This window comes from Cyprinodon tularosa, unplaced genomic scaffold, assembly GCF_016077235.1.
Source record: "Cyprinodon tularosa strain WSP-4 unplaced genomic scaffold, ASM1607723v1 ctg66, whole genome shotgun sequence".
NCBI lineage: Eukaryota > Metazoa > Chordata > Actinopteri > Cyprinodontiformes > Cyprinodontidae > Cyprinodon > Cyprinodon tularosa.
This window is the reverse complement of record NW_024039407.1, coordinates 3,487,466-3,513,770: the sequence shown is the minus strand read 5'-3', so window position 1 is coordinate 3,513,770 and position 26,305 is coordinate 3,487,466. Positions and strand designations below refer to the sequence as shown.

General features: G+C 37.2%; 2 protein-coding genes across 2 annotated transcripts in view; both read left to right on the top strand.

Moving 5' to 3' along the window:
- Window positions 1–2,389, top strand: part of ephb2a (eph receptor B2a) — a 52,976-nt gene extending 50,587 nt beyond the window's left edge. The window contains exon 16 of the mRNA XM_038309356.1: window positions 1,915–2,389. Coding sequence (XP_038165284.1) covers window positions 1,915–2,023 — 109 coding nt within the window. The 3' untranslated portion in view covers window positions 2,024–2,389. The remainder of the gene's footprint in view (window positions 1–1,914) is intronic.
- A 7,100-nt stretch (window positions 2,390–9,489) lies between these two features.
- Window positions 9,490–26,305, top strand: part of vps13d (vacuolar protein sorting 13 homolog D) — a 64,203-nt gene continuing 47,387 nt past the window's right edge. Inside the window, exons 1-19 of the mRNA XM_038309231.1 lie at window positions 9,490–9,975; window positions 11,911–12,102; window positions 12,560–12,637; window positions 13,981–14,171; window positions 15,510–15,590; window positions 15,696–15,812; window positions 16,090–16,194; window positions 16,559–16,729; window positions 16,879–16,979; window positions 17,094–17,262; window positions 17,618–17,719; window positions 19,275–19,464; window positions 19,592–19,774; window positions 21,654–21,784; window positions 21,901–21,955; window positions 22,079–22,255; window positions 23,481–23,611; window positions 23,689–23,821; window positions 23,905–26,157. Of these exons, the coding sequence (XP_038165159.1) occupies window positions 12,006–12,102; window positions 12,560–12,637; window positions 13,981–14,171; window positions 15,510–15,590; window positions 15,696–15,812; window positions 16,090–16,194; window positions 16,559–16,729; window positions 16,879–16,979; window positions 17,094–17,262; window positions 17,618–17,719; window positions 19,275–19,464; window positions 19,592–19,774; window positions 21,654–21,784; window positions 21,901–21,955; window positions 22,079–22,255; window positions 23,481–23,611; window positions 23,689–23,821; window positions 23,905–26,157 (4,465 nt within the window). The 5' untranslated portion in view covers window positions 9,490–9,975; window positions 11,911–12,005. The remainder of the gene's footprint in view (window positions 9,976–11,910; window positions 12,103–12,559; window positions 12,638–13,980; window positions 14,172–15,509; window positions 15,591–15,695; window positions 15,813–16,089; window positions 16,195–16,558; window positions 16,730–16,878; window positions 16,980–17,093; window positions 17,263–17,617; window positions 17,720–19,274; window positions 19,465–19,591; window positions 19,775–21,653; window positions 21,785–21,900; window positions 21,956–22,078; window positions 22,256–23,480; window positions 23,612–23,688; window positions 23,822–23,904; window positions 26,158–26,305) is intronic.

The window sequence follows — 26,305 nt, the reverse complement described above, 5'->3', positions numbered from 1 at the left end:
CCCTTACAAATGGATTCCCCCTTCGTCCCTCAGCGAGGTCTAGAAGCACAAGATCTATACCCAGCCTTTCAGCAAAGATATGATATATTCCCTACTGTAAATTAAGCTAAAAAAAAGGGTAAAAAGCTAATTGAAGAGTTAAAAAGTAAAGTTAAAAAGTCAATAAGCCTAGTTTACGATTGTATTTAAGTTTATAAACTAAAAAATGTAAGTCCAAGTATCAGCATTAATGCCTCTAATCACTGTCACATAGGTCACTCAGTATTTCACTGACCTATAAAGGGTTAACGGCTCCAGCCCCAGAGTGGCAGTCCATGGGAGACGGGCTTGAACTCAGAACCTCTGGGATCCAAGCCCAATGCCCTAACCACTGGGCCACCACTCCACTTTAAACACTTTAGATGAGTTTTAATTATACAATGGTGTTCAGTTTAAAGAATGTCATAATAGTCAAAGAAGGGTATAACTACAGCTGTGGTATTACTTTCATAGGACTATGTTTCTTTGGAATATAAGATTTTGTGGCACTACCAGACTTTACACCAATAGTCACAATATCAGCAGTGAGAGAAGAAGGACAACATCATAGCAACACAGGTCTGGCATTTAGGAATTCAACTCTCTGTAGATGGTTAAAGATTAGCAAATCCTAAGCTGTTTACAGTTATTTGTACAACTACATAAAAGCTTTATGAATAAAAGATTAAATATTGCATATAAGAATTATTTATCTCCTTATTCAAAATTAAAACCACTTTAAATCATGAATTTGTAGTAACTAATTCACTTTGGGGGGAGGGGAAATAGGCATTTCATATTGGAGACAAAGATTAAAACCCATATTTAATCCTTACTTAATTTTTTTTTTAAGCTTCAAAGGTTAAAGTCTTAATAAAATGTAAACAAATCCATACAGATCGCAAGATACTGTTTTGGCTCACTTTCAGATAAACTTGCGTGTTGTCTGCAAAACAACGCAGTGCCAAGGAATGCTGTGATTGTCTTAGATTTTCCCTCCAGTGGAGCTCAAAAACAAACTCTGCCATGCTATTAGATGATGCAAACTGTTTGAAAAAGACTTACCTCTGCTATAGCACTGTATAACAATAAAGATAAAATAAATATTATATAGATATTTTCATAAACACTGTTCAGAGAAATTACAGGGCCAGCATAACTTCACCATTTTACTGCTCTTTTGTACATTTTGTACAAGTTTATTTTATTCTTTGCATTTTTATTCATAAAGATCATTTTCAGTGTATATCTCCACAAAAGTTATTTCAGTATTAATCCTAATATTAACCTTTTTACTTAATGTAAAATTTGGGTTGAAAAGTTGAAAAGTAAAACAAAATTGGTATTTCAGTATCATTTATGATTTAAAATGTTAGATTGTTTAATTTTACCTTACTTCTAAGTTTAAAATTACTATTATACCTTTTATTTAGAGTGAAATTATGTAAAAAAAAAAAAATAAATAAATAAATAAATGAAAAAAAAGGTTGTACTTCTATTCGTTATTCATCTTTATCAATGTAGGTACAGTTATCTGAAACATTGTTAAAAATATATACCTCAATTTATTGATTTCATCTACTTATTACAGCCCTCTGCACAAAAACACTAATGATCTGCAGTAGTGTTAACAATGAAAAAAAGAAACAGTTTGCTGCTAAATATATAGTTTTGGTGTTATACACAAATTATGTATTTAGGCTATCAAAGTAAAGTGAAGGGTTGTAATATATTAGCTTATCTGATATATTACATTCACTGAAGTAGACGGCTTCATGCAAAAAACCTGATGTTTTTTTTTTTCTCTGCAGCCAAGCATATAAGCAGACACTAAGTCATTCAGGATCAGTTTAATGGACGTCTGACAGGAAACTGACCAGTGCTTTTTTTCTTCAGGGACATCGCCAGGATAGGAGTTACTCTGGCCGGCCACCAGAAGAAGATCCTGAACAGCATCCAGTCCATGAGGGCACAGATGAACCAGATTACCTCAGTGGAGGTGTAATTTTATGGACCCGTCTACATGGGCTTTGTTTACCGTAGGAGGCCAGCAGCCTCCAGAACTTTATTCTCCTGAACGTCTGAGGAGAGCTGATAATCTTCATCCAAACTGTGACCTCACTATACCTCATTCTGGACCACCAAGGCGGGGCCCCTCTGTCCGCAGCACAGAAACGTTGGATATTTGTCGTTACACCTGCTGTATGTTCGGGTCACAGTCCATTCGGAGGCTTTGAGTTGAAGCTAATCAGAACTGCACCCATTCCAAGGAAGCCGTGAGATAAAGGAATTCTATCTCTATTTATTGTTGTATCACCTCCTTCATCAGCTGCATTTACTAAGCAAGATCAATAAAGTCGATCTAAATTTATTTAGCAATTTGAATTTTGCGAAAGCGATGATACCAATGTAAATAAATATGACTTAAAGCAGCACAATCAAATTCGACTAAGGAGAGTACAGCATCTTAGTGTGAATTATTTTTTACAGTTACACCTTTTACTTAATCCAGTATTAATGCAGCTATTGCAGGCTCCTTCTTTTAAGATCTAATTCCTTACATAATTACTTCAGGCCTCACATTTGGGGCTTTAGATGGCAACCAGCCTTAGAGGCCTTAAATACCTCACTGACAATCAACTGTAGGTAACCTCTAGAGTGACAAACATTTGTCTTTTCCATTTTTTATTCTAAATTTGGTTGTGTCAGATTGTTGAGAGATCAAGTCCCTGACTGTCGGTGTAACATGGTAATTCAGAGAACTTTTAGGGTTTGTGATTCATGACGGGTTGTTTTGTCAACATTTAATACGTGGATCTTAAATGCTGAAGGAACGCAGCTCTCAATTCTGAAACAAACCTGCCTGAAGGGTCACAGGACAAAAAAAAAAGTGACTTTATAAAAAAAAGAGATTTATAGCTTTTAGACATCTTAATGAAGCTACATTGGGGGTTTTTATCATACGCTTTAATGCTTATTCCCTTAGTTTTTAAATATAATAGATAATTTAATGCATATTTATATAATGCATTTTTTACAGCCTAAGACTAATTTATTTAGTAGCAATGGAGGCAAAAGTGGCACCTTGCTCTAGTCCAGTCCCTCATCCTGGTAAAGTATTAAAAAATGAAGAGGAATAACTCTTTTGAGCCAGGAAGGATCTTCCAACTGAACTGGACTCTATGAGAGAGCCACTGGTGAGAATTTGCCACAGTCATCAGTTCAAACATGCAAGGTTAAAAAAAAAACATAGTTAGTGTTAAACATAAGAATCTTATGGAAGCCTGTTTCCACCACTCTGTAAAAAAAGAAAAAAAATTATCTCATTATAATGAGATACTATCTCATTATATTGAGATTGTAACTCGTTATAATGAGATGCTAACTCAATAGAATGAGATGCTAACTCAATAGAATGAGATAGTATCTCAATAGAATGAGATAGTATCTCAATAGAATGAGATAATATCTCAATAGAATGAGATAGTAACTCAATGGAATGAGATTGTAATTCAATAGAATGAGATGCTAACTCAATAGAATGAAATAGCATCTCATTATAATGAGATACTATCTCATTATATTGAGATTGTAACTCATTATAATGAGATGCTAACTCAATTTAATGAGATGCTAACTCAATAGAATGAGATAGTATCTCAATAGAATGAGATAATATCTCAATAGAATGAGATAATATCTCAATAGAATGAGATAATATCTCAATAGAATGAGATAATATCTCAATAGAATGAGATGCTAACTCAATAGAATGAAATAGCATCTCATTATATTGAGTTACCATCTCATTATATTGAGATATTTTTTTTTTTTTTGCAGAGTGGCGGAAATAGGCTTCCATAGAATTTAAAGGGAGTGTCTAGAAAAAGAGTGCATTCTGTCCGTTCCTTCCATGGTGTGGGCCTCAAGAGGATGGATTATATGAACCAGCGCAACTATGAGCAGACTGAAAAGGAAACAGACTGCCTTAGTGGCGGTTCTCGCACTGGTCCAAACTCTTCCTTCTTCCCGTAAAACACGCAGCTATTGTTCTTATTTATAAGGCAATCAAGTTACAGAATTTTAAAATCCTATTATTAGTCCACCCTGCATCAGACAGGTTTTATCACACATGGCTAAGTAAAAAAAAATCCACACCTCACAACACTCGATTTATTTTTCTGGGTCATGTAACATCTTTTAGTGAATACCTTTTTGGGTCTAGCAAATTGGAAATGCTAAACCAAATGGATGCATTTTCCGTTTAAGAGCAGAAATTGTTTTTCACACTCAGATTCTTTGCTGTTGTCTCTCAAAACTCTGACCTTAAGAAATCAGACTTCCATACAAAGACTGTCTTTCCACTCAAATTTAATGCCTCTAAAATCCAAAAGTCAATATAAAGATGAACAAACGTGCTTACCTATCACCTGGAGATTTACTTGGAGTAGAAAACTAGTTTAGCCACTGAAATTACAGCCATATACTTTTCTTTTATTGGCTAAAATTTTATACATAGAAACAATCTCAGGAAATTCAAAGATTCCCTCCAGAAGACAAGATCCTCAAGCACTGATCCAGTTCATACACAAAGGAACACAACCAGGAATTTAAAGAGAAGCATTAAATGTCAGAGCAGGGATTTAATTTGCACACTTTGTGTGAGTTCAACCTTCTCAGTAAGAGCAGCTCAAACCTTTCACACCTGAGTGTGACGATGAGAAATAACGCTCTCTGTTAGAAAATGTACACCGTGGTATTTATTTTAAAACATTCTCTGTACAATCCCATTTTATTCATTTATGAGGTTGTGCTTGACCTACGTTCTTGTTGTAAATGCCTTTTGTAAAATGATAAGAATGTGATCATTTATTTTGTGGTATAACTTCCTGACTTCTGTGACATCACCCACAGGAAAACCCTAATTAACTTATTTTCTAGCAGAAGTTTGACTATCTTTTTTAAATTGGACCTCAAACCTCAGTTTTAAACCAGATTGTTTAAGCCGATCTATAACTTCTAGGTTCATATCTCTGTTGGGAGATGGTCTGTTAGATGTACACAAGACACAGCGTTTTCCCTGTGGCTCCACAGGGAAACCTTTGGGAACTTATCAGGAAGATTCTTCCAGAATCTCTCACTCTTAAACTCTCTAAGCAGATTTCAGACAGATTTCAGATTTTTTTACTTTAAATGATCAGCTCTTTCTGAACATGTGTTTTCTCATATTGCATCACTGTATGTGTGTGAGTATTGTAACAGTATGTAAGTTGTACAGATGCGCACAAAACTCACTGTACTGTACTACACAAACTTCTACACCGTTGTACACATTCCTGCTGTAACAGATGCTCCCGTTCACACTGGCTAATGTATTTTAATAGGGTGTGTTTTTGCTGTGAAATCTAGTTCTTTCAATCTATGTTTTTACAAAGTGTGGTTCCACTTTATCTTTTTGATTTGTTCCTCTCTTAATTGTAGGTATTCAACATCTATCATAGAAATCTGGGTGTTTGATCATGTAATTTTGTCATGATTAAATTCCTGCGCTCCTTTAATTTAATATATGAGCGTGTGATTGAAGACAATAGTTATTAGCCTGCGTGCTAATACGTCTGAATACATGTTTGTTTGTTTTTTTCTTTTCTTTTTTTATTGTCAAATTCATGTACCTATAGCCAGAAGCTAGTCATGTTTGTATACCTGGTTCCTTCACTTCACTGACCTAAAAACAGAAATAACCTCACTTAAAATTTGGCTTCTGTATGTTTAGTGAAAGCAGTCTCCCACTGTGTGTGTTTTCATGCCTGTGTTTGTCCCTGCTTGCTTACAGTAGAGCAAAGGTTCTTCCTGTGGATATTTTTGCTGGTTTGACTTGAGATTTTCGAAAAACAAGCTTGTCGTGTATCGTTGATGTTCATGATTCTGCTGTGAAAACGGGGTAGACATTGGAGCCATGATTAGACTTATTTACCATTTATCTGCTTTTTCAGAGACAGAACAACTTTGAGTGGATAAAAAGAGCAACATACAATATGTAACCAATCCCCCCTCTAGTTTTTGTTGGTTTTACTGTTTCTAAGTATTGTTTTCTGCACATTTTAAAATATACAAATAAATTTTGGTTGACCATATTTTGTTTGTATTTAATGGGGGCACTTTGAGACTGTTGTCCGCTAAGTGAAGTGAAACGAAACACATGAAATCTACTGTATGCAAAACATGCTGAAAAAAAACCCCAAAAGATAACTGAAACCCAAAATGGTGCAGACCCAGTGGATAGAGGAAAAACAGTGAATACAGATTATGTTAGGATTTTTTTTTATTTGAGCTGAGCTGACTGCTGAACTTTCATTGTTTTTAAAGGCCTTTCTCCTCCTCAGTTCCTCCTCAACATCAGAGTTGGTCCTTATTTTGGTTGGTTTGTAGTTTTTCTTTCAGCAAGTTTTATGTTAATTCCTAACCTTACCTTGGTCTTCCTTTCTGTTCTCCTCCACAGCTCTTCCTAATACCCCGCTTGATTAGTCTGTGTTTCATATCATTCTCCACTCACACCTCAGTATAAAAGCTTAGTGTTCTTTCCAGGATAATTTCATTGATCTGCCCACACCCCATGTCCTGTTTAATTTTGTGAAATGTATGTTTCTTTTTTTTTTTACTTCTACCATGTTTATCCCTAGGTCCTCACTATATCTTGGTACTTTTGTAACCTTAAAAAACATATTAGCTTAACTTTGATCAAAATTAAAAAAATCAGGGGAACTTCATATTCAATTGACAATTCTGTTTCCAACTATACCAAATATAGTTGCTTTTTGTTTTCCAAATATTAAGAAAAAAAAAGTTAAAGTTTATTTTAAGCAAACTTTCTGTCCAGCAGACATTTAAAGACTGATGCTTCAGAATCAGACATTCTTTAATAATCCCAGAGGGAAATGACTTTTGTTACACGCTCCAGATATACAAACATATTATATATATATATATATATATATATATATATATATATATATATATATATATATATATATATATATATATATATATATATATATATATATATATATATATATATATATATATATATATATATATATATGCAAAAACAGTGCAAGGAATGAATAAAGGTCTGAAGGAGCTCGTCTGCTGGACCAGTATGTCATTATATGTAATAATTGACGAATTAGTAAAATACAATGAAATTCATACTGTGCCATTAATTGCATACTAATCAAGCCCATCTATCAGTCAGCTTTTGTTTGCAAAATTATGTATTTCTGCTCTTGATTCTCTGTCTTCTGTTTTCCTGTATTTTCACCCCATTTTAGCATTATTTGTTTGTCGTCAAACATGGCAGGGGCTGTTTTGCAGGGTCTTTAAAAGGACAAAATTACCAGACCTTAAGTTTCTTTTCAAAGGAGCAGATTTTTTTTTATTGCAGACCTTACATAAACTTTGCATTTATGTAGATTCTATCTATTTTAATTATCGTACCCGATGTGGTGTTATTCATTTCCAACATGAGCTCTTTTAAATATCCGCCTTTGTTTTTCTCTCTAAAAAAGCATTTAAAATAAACACCAAGACCGTTTCCACTGAAACAAAATGCTGAAACAGAATTGGATGGCTTTTATAGTCCCTTAAACAACAGAAAAGGCAATTTCCACTTCTATCCAATTTGTTTTTTTGTTGTTTTTTTTAAGCTCACAAAAAATAACATCTTATTAAAGCTTAAGGCCTTAGTTGCTCCCTTTACAACTCAATTTTATGTTTTGTAAAATAATATTTTCCTGGGCCCTTTTGGACCAAAGTACATGGACGATGGACCTCATGGTATCACCAGAAGCCAAACACTCCTATCACTGTGATCTCACTTGTACCAGTCTTCTTTTTCTTATGCTGTATAAATGTAAATTTGATGGCGCTCCTGTGAACGATTAACTAATTTTAAGTGTTTGTAATACTGGTTTTATTTTGTACAAAAAAAACAAAAATAAAACGAAAGACGAAATAAACAATGATAAACAAATCATTTGTTGTTAAGTGTTTGTTTTTACTACATAGGTGAGTAAAGTTTAAATAAGGGAAAACAAACTGTGGACATGTGCCACATTTCAAGCATGCATAACGGATGCAGCTGTGAAGTTGCAGAGTGAAATGTTATCTTAACTCAAAGAGCTTCAGGGACAACTGTTATGAATAAGAAAACCTTTTCTGCATGTCCCTAAAGCCACTAAATTCACCAACCCTTGCAGCTGTAACTGCAGAGGGTGGGACCTATTAGTGGGTTCTCTCTCGGTCAATTTGGGCTGAATAACATTTGAAAGCTAACAAATAAGCCTGATTCCCCGGATGAGCTTCAGAAGAAGCACTGCTTTTTCTTGGAAATCCTTTAATCACTTGATCATCTTGAAGGTTAAAGAATAATTGCATATAATCTGGCCTCTAACAAAAGTACCATTTGAAATGGGAGACCAGAGCACATAAAGGGTAACTCTAAGACTTGCAAGTGATTATATACCAGCTGGTATGGAGAGGTTTTTGAGACTATTGGAAAAAAAACATTTATTTTCCAGTTGATCCATATTGACCAACACCGCAGTTCTTTATGGTACTCACTGACTCAACAAGGTGACAAAACCACTCAATGGAGATTATATTTCATATTGGTAGGATACAGTAAATAATGCAGATGGCACAGATTCTCCATGTGAATCTGCAAGTTCACTGCATCCCAAAGGGCCTTTGCTGATGAGCTCATAATAGGCCATCATCGTATATAGGCTGCATTAACCTTTATATGTTAATGCAACAATCTTGTTATATTTAGGAAACCGGTAGAGAAACAGTAATTTCAGTTTTGGTGTCTAGGTACCTTCTTTGATCTCTTTTGATAACAAGTCTCTTTTGTCAACACAGCTGCTGCCTACTTGATATTTTCTGATTGTCCATTGAGATTAAATAAAGACCTGAATTGGTATCTAACAATCCTATATAACAAACTCCTTGTGCTGTGCTAAATAGGTAAGGAACATTTTGCATAGATGTTTCCAATGTATATTTTGCTTGGATCAAAAGTTTTTTTTGTTTGTTTGTTTTTTCATTAATGCCTTACCGCATTGTTTTCCACTATTCTAAGGTCCATATTTGTGTGATCATTTTTTATTTTATTGCTGCTGCAACAGAATTTTCCCCATCGTGGGAAAATAAAGGGGTTTTCTATTCTATTCTAATTTTTGTGTTCAGATTAACTTGAACCTAAAGATATATTATAATCCCCCCCCACGACCATCTTTGCAAATACTTAAAGTTATAATTATCATTTGTAAAAGAGATAGAAGTAGTATCCATACCGTTTTGTTTTTCTATTTACTTTTCTTGCAACTGGTTGATCTGGAGTTTCTTTTTTCCCAGTTGTCATTGAAAGCATCGCTAGTGGACGGGCTTGTTTTCGTCACGTGACCAGAAGAAGCCGTTGATAGGTGAACTGCGTTCGGTAATGTTAAGACTTTCTGTGGTGTGACAGATCCCGTATGAAGTTTTAAAGCGTGCTGTCGGTAGCTTCTTCCTTTGAATATCTGAGAACAAACCTTTATACTGATAATTCCTCGGACTTGGACTCATTAAAGGCGCTCTTCTTTTGCTTTAAAGCCCCCAACGTGAATGCTAACTTTAGCCAAGTCGCTAGCTATCTGATCCACAACCCTCTGTCCTTTCTAGGAGTGCAGCCACGCTGAGTTGCTTTCTGGCTGTTTTAATTTGATATCAAACTGATGTCACAGCCCGCTGCTCTCCATAACACTAATATATGCTGTGCTGTCGATGGCAGTTTTTGCTATGCAGTTAAATAACAGCTAACTGTCCCATCCTGAGTGGTTTTGGATAAGACATCTCTCAGCTGTGTCTCCAAGACATGGACGCTATGGAGCTGTCTCGATAGGACAAGTGTCATTTGCTGTAAGTCATCGTTTTAGTAACATTAAAGCTGAACACTTGTGACGCAAATTTTCGATCTGATGGTTTCTCAATGTTCCGTTTTCGTGTGCTTATTGAAAACGAGAGGCTGTAAGCTCTTAAAATGTTGAAATACTTCATATAATTATTTTTATTTTGGCTGCCGATGATGAAAAGTTACTGACATGTTTCACTGTTAAACTGGATATCCGTTACCTTAGAAAATATTCTCAACCCTTGGGTTTTTCAAAAGTGGTTAAGTTTCTATTTCAAACTTGAATGTATTTTATTGTAATTTTATGATCCTCAAATATACTTTTCATATTTTTATTTCTAAAAAAATGATATCTGATTTTACTTCCACAGTTCTAATACATACATTACTTTACAGGATGATTCATTTCTGTGGTTGTGTAATTAAACCTGATTTACAGAAGCTTAAGGAGTAGCAAAGTGTTGTTATTGTGAACGTCTGCATTGAATAGGCCACTTTCTCCCAGCATATTTAATTGTTATAATCCAGTAGCAGTTTCAATATTAACTGAAAAACTACATACACTATATTGCCAAAAGTATTTGCTCACCTGCCTTGACTCACATATGAGCTTAAGTGACATCCCGTTCCTAATCCATAGGGTTCAATATGACGTCGGTCCACCCTTTGCAGCTAGAACAGCTTCAACTCTTCTGGGAAGGCTGTCCACAAGGTTTAGGAGTGTGTTTATGGGAATTTTTGACCATTCTTCCAGAAGCGCATTTGTGAGGTTGCACACTGATGTTGGACGAGAAGGCCTGGCTCTCAGTCTCCGCTCTAATTCATCCCAAAGGTGTTCTATCGGGTTGAGGTCAGGACTCTGTGCAGGCCAGTCAAGTTCATCCACACCAGACTCTGTCATCCATGTCTTTATGGACCTTGCTTTGTGCACTGGTGCACAGTCATGTTGGAAGAGGAAGGGGCCAGCTCCAAACTGTTCCCACAAAGTTGGGAGCATGGAATTGTCCAAAATGTCTTGGGATGCTGAAGCATTCAGAGTTCCTTTCACTGGAACTAAGGGGCCAAGCCCAGCTCCTGAAAAACAACCCCACACCATAATCCCCCCTCCAACAAACTTTACACTTGGCACAATGCAGTCAGACAAGTACCGTTCTCCTGGCAACCGCCAAACCCAGACCCGTCCATCAGATTGCCAGATGGAGAAGCGCGATTCGTCACTCCAGAGAACGCGTCTCCACTGCTCTAGAGTCCAGTGGCGGCGTGCTTTACACCACCGCATCCGACGCTTTGCATTGCACTTGGTGATGTATGGCTTGGATGCAGCTGCTCGACCATGGAAACCCATTCCATGAAGCTCTCTGCGCACTGTTCTTGAGCTAATCTGAAGGCCACATGAAGTTTGGAGGTCTGTAGTGATTGACTCTGCAGAAAGTTGGCGACCTCTTCGCACTATGCGCGTCAGCATCCGCTGACCCCGCTCCGTCAGTTTACGTGGCCTACCACTTCGTGGCTGAGTTGCTGTCGTTCCCAAACACTTCCATTTTCTTATAATACAGCTGACAGTTGACTGTGGAATATTTAGGAGCGAGGAAATTTCACGACTGGATTTGTTGCACAGGTGGCATCCTATCACAGTTCCACGCTGGAATTCACTGAGCTCCTGAGAGCGACCCATTCTTTCACAAATGTTTGTAAAAACAGTCTGCATGCCTAGGTGCTTGAATTTATACACCTGTGGCCATGGAAGTGATTGGAACACCTGATTCCAATAATTTGGATGGGTGAGCAAATACTTTTGGCAATATAGTGTATGATGTCTATAGATTGAAAGGCTTATTTTAATTTGAGTTATGATCATCAGTGGCTCCCTCAGCCAATATACAGAGTTGTGACTTACTTTGAAAGTGAAAACACAATCAAGATGTCTGTCCTTTCTTTTTCAGACACAGAGAGCCTCCTCCGTGTGGCGAACAGTCACTATCATCATTTTCCCCCAGAACTACCCCAGCTCTTGCATCATCATCCCTGAGCCATCACGATGTTGGAGGGACTCGTAGCCTGGGTACTAAACAATTACCTGGGAAAATATGTCAGCAATCTGAACACAGATCAGCTCTCTATTGCACTTCTCAAAGGTAATTATTTTTTTCTATGATCTGTTTGGTATTTTTTTAATATTTTAAATGTGCACCTTCTGTCCTGTTAGGATAGGCGAGAATCCTGTAAACCACTAATAAGTAAATAATTAATGAAAAAGCTTCAGTCCTGTCCCCAGTGGAGAAACAGGTTAAAGAGTTAATTTAGGTTTGGTTGTGTGAAAAAATTTATTCTAAATTAAGTGAAATCTATGAGCTACAATATGTCTAAGTAATTCATTTCAAACTTTGCAATCAATAACCCAAAGAAAGTCCAATGCTACTCTCTGTGGAAAAAACAACAGTTCAATATCATAAAATCCAACATGAAGTCTCAGGAGATGTTCCTAATGGTCATTAATAATTATGCATTTGATATGGATTAAAGTTGCATCTTGAAATCGCCATTGCAGATAGATGAGAAATGAAGATTTGTTTTATTCTAATAATTCCTCAGGTGCAGTGGAACTGGAAAACCTCCCGCTGAGGAAAGATGCCCTCCGAGAATTTGATCTGCCATTTGAAGTCAAAGCAGGTGAGTATAATATTCTGACTGATGACCTTAAAAAGTCTGTTTATAATCCTCAAGTTGGCAGATACATATAGAACTTGAGCTTGATATTATTATATCTGGAGTGATCTACAAATTCTTTCCTTTCTGCAGAAAATATAGGAAATATAGGAAAATGTTTTCAGTTCTGATTTGATTCTGCAAAACTCAGGTTTTCAGAGAGTTTGTTCCAGAGCAGAGGAGCACATGCCTTAGATGCTGCCTCTTCTTGTTTTGCTTTCACCCTAGAAAGACCAAGAGAAAAGGCCTATAAAGACCAAAGTGGTCTTAAAGGTTTATATCAAGCAAGTCACTCTGAGATGAACCCAGGATTTGGACCACTGCCTGCCTTGTAGCACAATAATACAATTAAAAACCCATCCAGCTGTAATAAAGGAACCAATGTAGTGATTTAAGGACGGCTGTATTATTATCTATTTACCTGCTGTTGATCAGGTCTCTGGCAGTAGCAGTTTGGATGAGTTGCACCAGCTTGTTTTAATTTTCTCCTTTCTAATTGATTCATGTTGACTCCTTTACAATCACTGAAAATGTAAACATTCATAAATTTTTCTGTCAGATTTTGAAAGGAAACTCTTCATTCTGACATAAGGGACTAATTTACTTTCTGGATTCAGCTGATAAAAATTCTAAAAAAATGAATTTACTTTGCCTCTTAGTGGTGACAGAAATCTGAAGGTATGTGTCATCAGCATGGTATAAGATGTACAGTTATACTAGATTACCTAAGGTGGATGGAAAATGTGAATGTGTCTTAAGGAGGGAACCTTGGGGAACTCCAGAATTCACATTACCTAATGACTATAATCTGAGGTTGACTGATGTGTTCTAATGTACATTATTTAAACTTGATTAACTTAAGCTCACCCGTTCAATTCAATTTAGGTCATTTATATAGCGTCAATTCACAACCCATGTCATCTCAAGGCACTTTACAGAGACAATTCAACCAGAACATACAGTCAGGTTTGTTCAGAGTTTTCTATCTAAGGAAAACCAGCTGATCACATCATATTCATTCACTTTTCAGCAATCCCTCAAAGAAAGCGTGCTTGTAGCAACAGTGGAGAGGAAAACTCTCTTTTAAAAGGAAGAAACCACCAGTAGAACCAGGCTCAGTGTGAGCGGCCATCTGCTGAGGTTGACTTGTGTTCAAGGAGACAGAAGCAGACAGATAGAAAGAAGCAGACACAAAATATTCACCATTTGTTTATGATATTTAAAAACTGTTGAAGAGCTTCTAAAAAGCACTGTATATAAAGACAGATCTACTTTTTAAGTTATTTACCTTTTTTATCCTTATCTAGGATTTATTGGGAAGATCACTCTTCAGATCCCTTTCTACCGGCCCTATAGTGACCCCTGGGTCATCTCCATGTCCCAGCTCAACCTGATCATCGGCCCGGCCCAACCTCAGGAGTTTGATGTGGAGAAGGAAAACGATGAAGCAAGGGAACGCAAAAAATACCTCCTCAAGGCTCTTGAAGATAAATTCAGAGTGAGTTCAGTTTTTCCTCCTGGTCGGCATTGACAAAGGATCTTCTTTTTTTAGTTGCCTTTCTGTGCCTCAGGAGTTACTACTTTTTCATCAGCAGTTTTCATGAATCCTCTAAGTCTGTTTAAGCTTTCTTGTTTTTTTATCATAAGATAAGTTTGTTGAGTATAGCTCATAAGACAAACTTAGTTAAAAAAAATTGATTATTTTTATCTCACCAGGTGAAATTTAGTTTTTTTCCTGGACATTATTAATAATATCCATGTCTTGACTGAATACACATGTGGCACATAGAGCCTGGCCTTTAAATACAATACAATGCAAATGCTCTGCAATTTGCTTCGTAACCTTCCAAAAGAAGGAAAGCTTCCGCTTCATTATATCTTTGAGTTGCAAGTAAAGACAAATGCCTTTTTCTTTAGCTTAAAAAAAAATTAGAATATAATTTTGCACAAAAATTACCTTTTGAGAGTTCAGCCAAAGTCTGGGTTAAAATCTGAGCGAGGAGCTGTTGTGGGAATCTAACCTTTCCTGCTCACAAACCTTTTAGTGTTGCTGTTTTTAAAATGACTGCATAGAGAAGTGGGACAAATTCCTTTACTATAGTTAAAGACTTCAGTCCAATTATCACAAACATTTGTTAGGGGCTGTTGCTCCTATTTCCATTTGTATATTTTCCTCTGGAAAATAAAACTGATCATTTGAAACTTTTATTTAATCACACTATCTTTGCCTTTTTTAAGAATCTGTCTGTGCTGAAACACGTCAATGTGACAAAAAAAAGAAACTGGTATAACCAAAGTATGCCTGTCTAGATTTTCATGTCTAAAGCAATAGCTTTAGATGTGTTCTAATCCGATATTGATATTGGATATAAGCCAAAAAATAAATTCCAGGGGGCATCAAAAATATCCAATAATAATAAACTATAAATTTCTGTAACCTGTCAGTTAATAATAAATTGGTCACACCTATTCTTGTTGACTGTTGTTCTCTGTTTGAGTAGAAGAAACTGGATTGAGCCTTTTCTAGCATTCTCAGCTATAAGATGAGTAATAAAAGTATGTATGATTTGTCCTGTTATCATATTGGGTGAATAACAAAGCTGCAATGTTGTTATCGTATCTGAAATGAAAAAGTTGTTTGGGGACATCTCAAATAGTTTTTACAAAAGATAAAATAAAAGAGGATTTGTGTTGGAGGGACAGAGCAAATTAGTTATTAGAAAATATACTAAAAACATAAATTAATTTGGCGATAAATTTTTTGTTTTCGAAAAGTTTTGATCATCACTGTTAATATTTTCTTGTTTGCTCTTGTCTATGGGTGTGGCTCCTACAGAGCGAGTGTGAACAAAGAGGAGAATCATACTGGTACTCCGTCACTGCCTCTGTTGTCACCAGGATTGTTGAAAACATTGAGGTGAGCTCTTCAGCTTTATTTAATTCATTATTTCACCTAATCAGTTAATGTACTCTGAGCTGGTCTGACCAGTCATTTGTTTGCTGTTCTGCCTTTAATTTTTAGCTGAAGATCCAAAATGTGCACCTTAGATTTGAGGATGACTTTTCCATCCCAGAGAAGCCATTTTCTTTTGGCGTTTGCATCAACAGCGTGTCTGCTCAGAATCCTTCAAAAGAGTCGGTAAGCGTTCAATTGTCCAGTAAAATAAAGCATTTATAATGTTGAGAGTTACTAAAAAGGTGAATTTATGTTTATGTTTTCCGTACTAGTATTTAATAATTAAAATAGCATATGGGGAAAAAAGGCTAAATTTTTTCATTTATCTACTGTGTGCTAAGAGTTCCTGATTATCAGGTTACATATTGGTTTTAAATGAAACGTTGAGCAGATCCTGCTGCAGTAAATCCTTGTTGATTCTGGCCTATTTGTTAAAAAAAGGGTTTTGTTTTGGTCTCAGGTCCAGAAACCTTTTAGACAAAAGCAGTTGGAGATCGAAGACTTCAGTGTTTATTGGGATACCGAGTGTGAAATGCTGGGAAAGCTGCCTGCAAACCAGATTCAGGTTGGTTACATATTGAACTTTATTGATTTATATGCCTATCTGGCTCATTTGAATGGTGCAAAGATCACTGTGTTGCCCCACTCATTCCTGCATTTACCTACATCTTGAAAGTTACATTTTGCAACAGGCTAAAAGCTGTGGTAACTTTTATATGTTCTTACGAATGTTCCTTACTAAACAATATGCATGTGTTTAAAAAATAAAAATAAAACAGGTTCCTTTTGTAAATCAAAGAAAGAAATTTCAACCTAGATTAAATATTTAGTTTTAGTTTTAATTGTTTTAGTTTAAAACAGCTCAGTGATGATTCACTTTGATTCTATAAAATTAGATTAAAAAGGCTGTCTGTTTTCTGACTCTGCAGGAGGCAATGACTCAGTGTATGCAGAGTCGTGAGCACCAGTATATATTTGAACCAGTCCGGGCCTCCGTGCTGCTCAGGAGAAACACCTCCAGGGAACCTCTGAGGTCTCGACACAACCCTCGGATCGAAGGCCAGGTTCAGCTGGAGCCGATGTCGTTACGTCTTTCACAGGTTTGCTACAGAAACTGATCATCTTTGTTTCCTAATAAGTTATCTAAATGTTCAGAAGCATAAAAACGGATTGAAAATATTTTTATTATGTTAGCCTGGTGCTTGTTTGGATAGAAAGAAAATTTTCTTGCATAATCTTTCCTTTATAGGTTCAGTACCAACAGGTAATGGTTTTCCTCAAAGAAGTGGAACGCAGAGAGAGAGGAATGCTGTACAGAACATGGAGACCCAAAGTCCCAATTTCTGGAAAGTAAGGGCCAACTTTATTTTATTTTTTTGTAAATTTCCTTCATTATTTTATTCATTTCTCCTCTTGAGTAAATCTCTAAAATGAGATTGCTTTTCTTGATTGTTTCCCCCACAGCTGCCGCGCCTGGTGGCTGTTTGCCATTCAGGCTAACCTGAGTGACATCAGGGAGCTTCGGAGGCGAGGAAGCTGGGGCTTTGCACTTCAGAGAGCTCAGGACGCACAGACCTACACCAGTCTTTACTTCAAAAGACTTAAAGGCGTTCTACTGATTCCCGAGGAGGAGGTATCATGCCGCTGTCCAGACACAAGACCGACACAATTAGCCCTTTAATGCTATGTACATAGCTCACAATACAAATATTTTCGTCAGAAAGGAGGTAGAGGTGGTCATTTTTAAACTTTGACTGATAAAGTTGTCATAAAACCTTTAAATAATTTTCCCTTTGGTATTTTGTCAAGAAAAAAATAACCTAAGATGCAAGGAGAGATTAAAAAAAATATATTTATATCTTCAGACAACATTTTCTGGAATTCTCAAATACACCCTAAAGATAAATGGGTGGATTTAATGATTTGTTGGACCACATTAAACACTTTTTGCATTGTTCTAACACATTTCTTCTGGATTTGTTATTAAGGCTCAACTGGAACGAGTTGAAGAGGAGCAAACTCTAGAGGAGCTGCAAATTCTCAGGGAGGTTGTCCATGACTGGTTTCGAAAAGAGGAGGAGATTGCAGAGGTATGATGTATAGATCATCTTGGTGGGTTGGCAAATGTAAAACTGAATTTTATTGAATTAGAATATAATCAAAAAGTTAATGTATTTCAGTAAATCAATGTATATAACAATCATTTATAGATCTACAAAAAACAAGTGATAGTTCTCCAGCATTTTATCTGTTGATTTTAATAATTATGACCAATGTTCACTGAGACATTTGGTCCACTAAAAAAGAAGAAAAAATAAAATTGTTGAAAATTAGATGTTTAGTATGCTGTATGTTAGAGTCCTGGTCTCCAGGGTGAGAGTAATTACAGTTTTTTTTAGCGTTTATAATATAATTTATATAACAGTATAAGCATTTCATGATTAAACTTAATATGATAATATGAACATAAATATGATTTAAATCTTTTCTATTTTTCACTTCTTTTCTTCTTGCTTCACCAACGTTTGTCCAAAAATGCCACTTCAGGAGGATTTTGGGGTACTGTTTAGACATTATTCATTGAACCAAATATTCTTTCATAATGGAGCTGGATGTTTGAAATGTTTTACAAATGTCCACATGTTGTTAGATCTCCTTTAGGTCCTCAAATCTAAGTGCTGCAAACACCATATCTGAGAATGGGCTTGACCTCTTTAAATTTTTGCTTTATCGTGCCATTGAATTTAGCAAAAATAAATAACACGGGGCATGCTGTCTACGCTCTGCTATGCTGTCAACAGATGCTTCCTAAGCTGTGTGCAAGTTGGATAGCAGGGCTGTGATTTTCATTGTTCTAGAAGACCAGACTAATAAATAGTTTGGACTGCCATATATATTCATCTTCCTGCTGGATTATTACTTTATAAACCTGCAGCGCTCTTTGATAAAGACTGCTGAAGAAGGTTATTTGCTGAACTTTTTTTTTGAAGGGCACACATTTTGCTAAACATATTCATCTAAATGCAACTCTTAATATTTATACGTTTTTATGCTAATAAATGGTTATTAGAATAAAAACTCATTAAGATGAGATGCTATAAGAGCCCAAAATGAATTAAAGTTAAGATGAATGTATTCCCTATTCATTTGTGTTTTAATATATGTCATTTAATATGGAAAGCTAAAATAACTTTTTTATTTCTGTTTGTGTGAAGAAAAACCTTTGTTTCTCGTATTTTTATTGTGGGTTTTAAGTTGAAAAATGGTGATAGCCAGATTCAAAATGACAGAAAAATAATGTGTTTGGTTGTTAATGTTGGATATATTTTATGCACTGCGTAGATTTTCTTATGTGCTGAGAATGTGTAAGGAGTGTGCAAAATCTGCAAGTGCGCAGCATAGAGGGAACATTGATTATAACCTAATACCTAAAATTTTGTTTTTTTTTTAAATGAGTAATATGCATAAAATCTGTTAAGAAAAGATTTGTGTCAGTAATTTGATGTGTTCTTGTGTTCAATGTAATAGAGGGAGAGACGTATTACTCTCCATTTGTCAAACATCTATTGACACCCTCAACTGATTTATTGCTTCCAGACTTTTTCTGATTGTCCTTTTTTTTTGTAATTCTGTGTCCTCTTGAAGAAAGTCCGAGAGCCAAGCGGCAGTCCGCAGCCTGGTACAGCTAACACATCGATCCCTAAAAGCGGAAGCTCCAGAATGATTCAGTACTTGCATTCTTGGTTCCCCGGTTGGGGGGGCTGGTATGGAAATGCACAGGATCTGGACACACCTCAAGAACTTCTGCCAAGTCCTTCATCTTGGGATATTCTAGGTCAGCAACTGCATGCTGGCTCCAGAAGACCTTCAGTGTTCATGTCTATTAATCATCCTCAGTAACTAATCTTTAGTTGTCGAGTTGTAGCTTGTTTTATTTAACTAATTAGCTGATGGTCTTTCAGCAGAGACAGAGGACCTGTTCGATCCATTGGAAGACTCCCATACTCTGAACACGTTCACTAGACGAGATCACATCTTTGCACGACTGGAGTTCCTATTAGAGAAGGGTGGAGTCACTCTGTTTCACGAGGAAAGGAGGGCGAACATGATGCATGAAAGTGGAGTCATCCAGCTGGAATTCTCAGGTACGAAGAAACTTCACATCTCTGATACTTTCTGTTGACTCTCCCTTACGTATAAATAAATTTGCACAATTAAATACTACAAATTACTTAAAAATCAATTTACTAGTTACAGTGCTATTGTTTAAGGATAAACTGAAAATCTTAAGGGTTCATCGCTGTTTTTCTGTTTGTTTTCAAATCTAGTACGAATTTAGATTATAAACGTTAGTGGCCCCTGATGAGCTCCACTATTAATTGTTCATGGTTGTAAAGGGACAAGTGGAAATTGGTGCAAACTGAGTGTGGCTTGAGAAAACTAAAAAATAACTAAGAGCTGTTTGAGATGATATATTTTTAAATGTGCTTAAAAAAAACAATAAAAGGCTCTGCTTTTTATTGCTTTGTGTTTTAGAAATGTTATCGATTTGCATTTGTCTTGTTTTTAGAGCTACCAAGACCTGGTTCATACAGCAAAACTGAAACATCAGGTTCTTTAAAAGATTCTTTTAATTCTGGTCAAAACGGCTACAAAAATAAACACTTGAATCCAATTATAAATCTTTTCTCTTAACATATATATCCCTAGCATAAGAAAAATATGTATAAATGTGATTTGTCTCTTAAACATGTTTCTTTAGGTTTATGTAGAACAAAATAAATTGGTCAACAAATAATTTGTCCTAAATGAATTGTATAAAGGATTTTTGACAAGGGCAAACAGTTTATAGTGGTTGATGAACGCAGACAGCCTAAAGAGTTAAAACCGTTTATGTCTTGTATATAGATTCATGTCATTGTTAATGAGTGTAAAATAATCCGACACGGTACAATAGGTCATGGTCTGGCTCTACTTATGGATGATAAGCGGCACCCTCTATTGGATGGTGACCACACTACAACACTAAAAGGTCTTTCTAAGCCAAAATGATCAGCTGATCCGATGGAACAAATTTTAATTTGATAAACCATTATTTGAAGATGAAATAAGTTGATTGTTTGTTTTCATCCCCATACAGGTAGCAATAGGGATGGAACGGTTTATGAAAACCATCCAAACCGTTCGGTTCGACTCTCTCTGTTCGATTCGCGTGTGTTGCGTTCGGATCATGCGCTGCACCTTTTTCTCATAGGCGAAGCGTTTACACTCCAGAGCAGAAGGTGGCGGTAATACGACCAAAGCCAACCACCAGTAGTAAACAAGAAGAAGAAGAAGCGAAGCAGCTTAGCCGGGTGTAGCAGGGAAAAATCAGTTGTTGTGGAGAATTGTGTGGGTATGGCGAGTGGGAAAGAACAGGAGTTGGAAGACGCGCCAGCAGCACTTTATAGGTCTGCTGTATGGGACCACTTTGCATTTAGAGTGACCTACGATGACGGCAGAAAGAAAGTTGTGGATAAAAGTGCAACAGTTTGCAAGCATTGTGCAACACGTTTTGTTTATGCTAACAGCAACATGACCAACATATCATGCTAACCCCGAAATCCTTCATACTCCGTCAGCGCTCCGCTCTGCCCCGCTGCGCTCCAGACCATATGCGCAAAGCAAGGCCTACAGCCTCCGCTGTGTCTCCTTGTTCCTTGGAGATTGTAGAAGGCATGCGCCAGATGATTAAATTCAAAGCAGCAAAACATGCGGAAATGATCCAGGGTTTCCGCGGCTCATTAAAAATAATTACAATTCATAAATTTTTGGGGATTTTTTTATAAATTTTTATGGGTTTTCGGTGTACCAACAACATATACCGAACCGAACCGAAAACCGTGACCACGAAACCGTGAACCGAACCGAACTGTGGATTTTGTAAACCGTTCCACCCCTAGGTAGCAAGGTATAGATTTTGTTTCAAATTTGATTTACTTTCCCATTAATTAAAGGAATTTGTTGTTATTGCGATTTTCTCAGGAGTGAAGGTGATGGTGGAATCTCTTCCTCGCTCTGAGTCGTCCTTGCTCTCTGTTAAACTGGGCAGTCTGTTCCTCAGAGACCTAACCACTCAGGACACCATGTTCCCGTTCTTGGTGTCTCCCAAAATGGTAAGGCTAGATGAACAGAGCTGGAAACATTCCTTCATTTAACTAATAAATCAGGAGATGTTATCTGTGTTATTTTGTCTTAAGTGTGGGTAAATGATTATATCTATGTGTTGTAGGACAAAGTTGTTGTTGCCCCCAATCAATCTACGAGTCAGCACAGCACTGCTACTGGTAAATGCATATTTATTTTTTCTAATGTTCATATCATCTCTGTTTCTGTAATAAAACCTCAGGTCTTGCTTCAAAAGGATCTGTTCTAACACTTAAGTATGTTGATGTATTTTGTCTAATCAGAATGCAATAGCGAAAGTACTTCTCCCGTGTTCGAGATGATATATGAGCGGAACCCTGTCAGATCCAAATTTGAGAGGAGGCTGGAAGTGAACACAAGTCCGTTAAATATAATCTACAATCCACAAGCAATGAAAAAAGTGACTGAATTTTTCTATAAAGGAAGAGTTCACACTTCAGGTAAGTTTCAAATATGCAATAATTCTTTGTAGCCATTTTCTGTCTCTTTTGTCAGCTGTATATTTGGCTCCCTGTTTTTTTTTTTTTTTTTTTACAAAGCATTAGATCATTGCTTGCTTGCTCCGGTTTGGACTAAGTTTCAGCTGCTACGATGACCTCAATTTTAAATCTAGAACATTGTTGTGTACAGAAGAGTTTGTAGTCAACTCATTGCCTACAAGTTGCCAATCTCCTGTCTCTGCTAAACAAAATGAGAGTGTTTCTTTCACATTTCTTATGTAGGAGATTTTAGATGCAGGGTTATTAATATTGTGATATTAATTTTTTTGGCTCATATAGGATCGATACAAATATAGGATCTCAACATCCCTATTTGAAGTGTTCTTACTGTCCCACTTAAGGGGATTTCAAGTTTAACTTGACAAACAGAAATTGACAGGTATGAAAAGGAAAACCAATTTAAAAGCTGTGCATTAGAGGAAAAAAGAAAGGGCTCATAGAGGGTGAAAAAAGACTGTCCTATTATTAATGTTTAAAGCCCCATTCCTTGATATTGGAAGGAGAATTTAGCTTTTTCTAATAGCTGGGCGATATGATTTAAAAATCTATTTTCTAACTAAATGATACAGCTTGTGGCATTACACACAGCTTTCAGTTATAGGTACACATCTAAAAACAAAAAGTAAGGAACTGATCTCACCCTGAGTTTTGGAATCCCAAGAATCCATTGGGGGGGAAAAAATCTTGATTTTCCAAAAATTAGATTTTCATAAACAGAAAATTTGATTAATCGATCGTATCAATTATTTGCCCAGCTCTACCTTCTGTTACCCTAGCTTCACTACTTCATGTTTACTAAACATACATTCAGGCTTTACCAACATAAATGTTAGTATTTAGGTTAAACACTGAAATGAACAATTTCTTAAAATAGGAAACACAATTTAAATCACAAGGAAATTAATCAGAAAATGAACAAACTTTTGACCAATTAAACTGACGGAAATGCCAAAATTGGATTACGTGATCAGCCACATTTGATGAGAAATAACTGTCCCCTGCGGTTCCTCTTATTTTATCACCTAGTCATTCCATTAGGCTTAGCATTCAAACATTTATATAATAAATAATAGCTGGAGGGAAATTATTTCATGACCAGACTTGATTTAACAGATAATTATCCAAATCTCATAGATAAATATTGCTAAAACACTTTTTTTTCCAGGTTTTGGCTATCAGTCTGAGTTGGAGCTAAGGGTAGCAGAGGCTGCAAGGAAGCAGTACGACAAGCTGAAGAAGCAAACAAAGGCTGAGATTCGACAGACCATCGATCAGCTGCTTGTTGGAGAGTTTATTGTAAGGAATAATTGGTGGTTTGTCAAGTGAAATAGGGGAGATTTAAAATACCTTACAAGCATGTTTCTTTTCCGCAGGAAAATAGCAAGCGCTGGACAATGAAACTGGATATTTGTGCGCCTCAGGTGATTTTCCCAGATGATTTTCAGTCAGAAGATCCGATGCTCGTTGTGGTGGATTTGGGCAGAATACTTCTGACAAACTCTCAAGGTGAAATAGTTAAGGGTTTTTTCTGTTTTTTGTTTCAAGTTGTCTTGCCCTAAAACTGCCAATATTTCTTTCTTTCTTTGAAGATGACAATATAATTAACTCTAAAGCTGCTGCACCAGAGGAGGAAGACCTGAGTGACGATGAGTACCAAACTCCTCTAGCCACCCCACCTGGGTCTCCACCACCTGAAACTGACGTGCCTTTAAAAGCACAATTGAAAAGCCTTGAACTTCCCAGCCTCAGATCCCCGGAGGCTACAAAGGCCTACACCAAAAAGCTTTATGAGAAATACTGCTTATCATTTAAGGACCTTCAAATAATGGTTGGCCATTATAAGGACAGCTGGAAACATCTCCAGGAAAGCGAAGTAGGACCGACACATGTGGTGGAAAAGTTTAATGTGCTGCTACAGCTTGAGCAGAGGCTGCGCTACACATCAGACCCTCAGCTCCCAGGAGCTGTGCTGTCAGGAACACTGCCAGATCTCAAGGTGCATATCAACCTGGAGAAGATGACGGCTATTAGGACTTGCCTCGCTCGGCTAAGCCGACCAGCTGCGAGTGAAGGTGATCGAGGCGTAGTAAAGGATTCTAACGAAATGTCCCCTGATGGTTCTACTCTCCGCCATGACAAGATTTTTCACAGAGTGGATAGCTCGTGGAAACTCCAGGATTCTGCCAAGAACCTCACCCAAAGTGTGATGACATTGGAGCAGCACACCCGGGAAGTTCTGGTAGAATCCCGTCTACTGTTGGCTGAATTCAATCTTAACTACATGCAGCTTGGTGTAGAGAGTAATGGCCGCTATATATCTGTTTTTAAAGTGTTTGGCACAAATGCTCATTTTGTCAAGCGACCCTATGATGTAGAAGTCTCCCTGACTGTTCATGGATTTCTCCTGGTCGATACTCTACAGACGTATGGCTCAGACTTTGATCTGCTCGTTGCCTCTCATAAGCATCTAAGTTTTGACGTTCCCACTGGTAGCCTCAGAGAAAGCCAGCCATCTTCTCCTGCCTCCTGTGATGTTAGGACCTCTGAGCATCCTGGAATAAATGCGGGGTCATCTTCTGATTTGTCCCCATTAAGTTCCTTCCTAAAAGACCAGGATGCCCTCATTCGGCTCGAGTACCAGTTTGTCAGCTCAGACTGTCCCTCCATGAACCTTGACAACTCCCTCCAGGTTACAAGCATTCAGGTCAACAACCTGGACATCATTCTCAACCCTGAGACCATGGTAGAGCTGCTGAAGTTCCTCCAAAAGTCTTTCCCCAAAGAAGAGAATGTATCAATAGTGCAGGAGAATCCTGCACAACTTTCCAGCGAGGAAGAAGACAGAACTTACCAGGCCACATATGCCCAGAACAAAGAGATAACAGTTGAGATTCATCGGCTAAACCTGCTCCTACTTAGGACTGTCTCATCTGGCACTGCCCTCAGTGTTGAGAAAAAAGGTTTGAAGATTGCCACTGCTAGTATTTCTGGTACCAAGGTCAACGTTTCCCTGGGGAGCCATTTGGACATCAGTGGTTCACTCGGATCCATGCAGCTAGTGGATTTAACCCAGGAGGCAGGCAGAAACCAATTCGTGGTCAGCATTGGGAGTGTTGACGACAGCTCCTCAAGTCTCAAAGGATTGGCATTTCTATCTGACAAGAGAGACTCCCCTATAGATGCTCTGAATTTTCAGTTCAAGGAGAAATCCCAAGGAGAGTGTTCTCTGAAGCTGGAAATGGCATCTCTGCACTATAACCACTCAGCCAAGTTCCTGCGAGAGCTCAGTCTATCGGCCAACGAGCTGGAAGACGGTTTCCGTTCCATGTTGAAAAATGCTGCCACTACAGTCTCAACAGTTCTCGCTACTAAAACCGCAGAGTACAGCGGTAGGGTTTCTCTCTTTGAGACCCCATCTCGGAGAACACGAACTTCTAGCCACAGTTGGGGGTATTCGTTCGACAATGAGGAGGATGTTTCCATGGAGGAGCCTGAATCGGCTCTGGACACTTTCTTGGTGAAGCTGACCCTCAATGTAAACATTGAGTCGCCAGTCGTGTCCATTCCTCGGAAACCTGGACACCAGGAGCTCCTGGTCGGTCATCTTGGAAGTATAACAATACAGAACTTTCTCAATGACGAAGACTCTCAAAGAGAAAGGCTGCAGGTCCTGGTGAAGGACATCCGGCTGTATTCAGTCAACATGTGTAATTTGGTTTTAAAGAAGGTACCAAAAGAAGAGGGAGCAGACCATTTTTTGCAATCTCACAATGAAAACCTCAACAAAGATGAATCCCAGTTCACACGCCATGATTTCTTTGAATCTGTCACACGAGGAAATGGTGAGAACATCACACAGATTTTAACTAGTCATCTTTCATTTCAATGTTTAGATTTGATACAAGGTTTCATACAGATTCCTTCTCTTAAATGGAAAATTTCATAATGTTGATTTATTTCTGGAACAAAGTGAAGATGTAAAACTAGGGC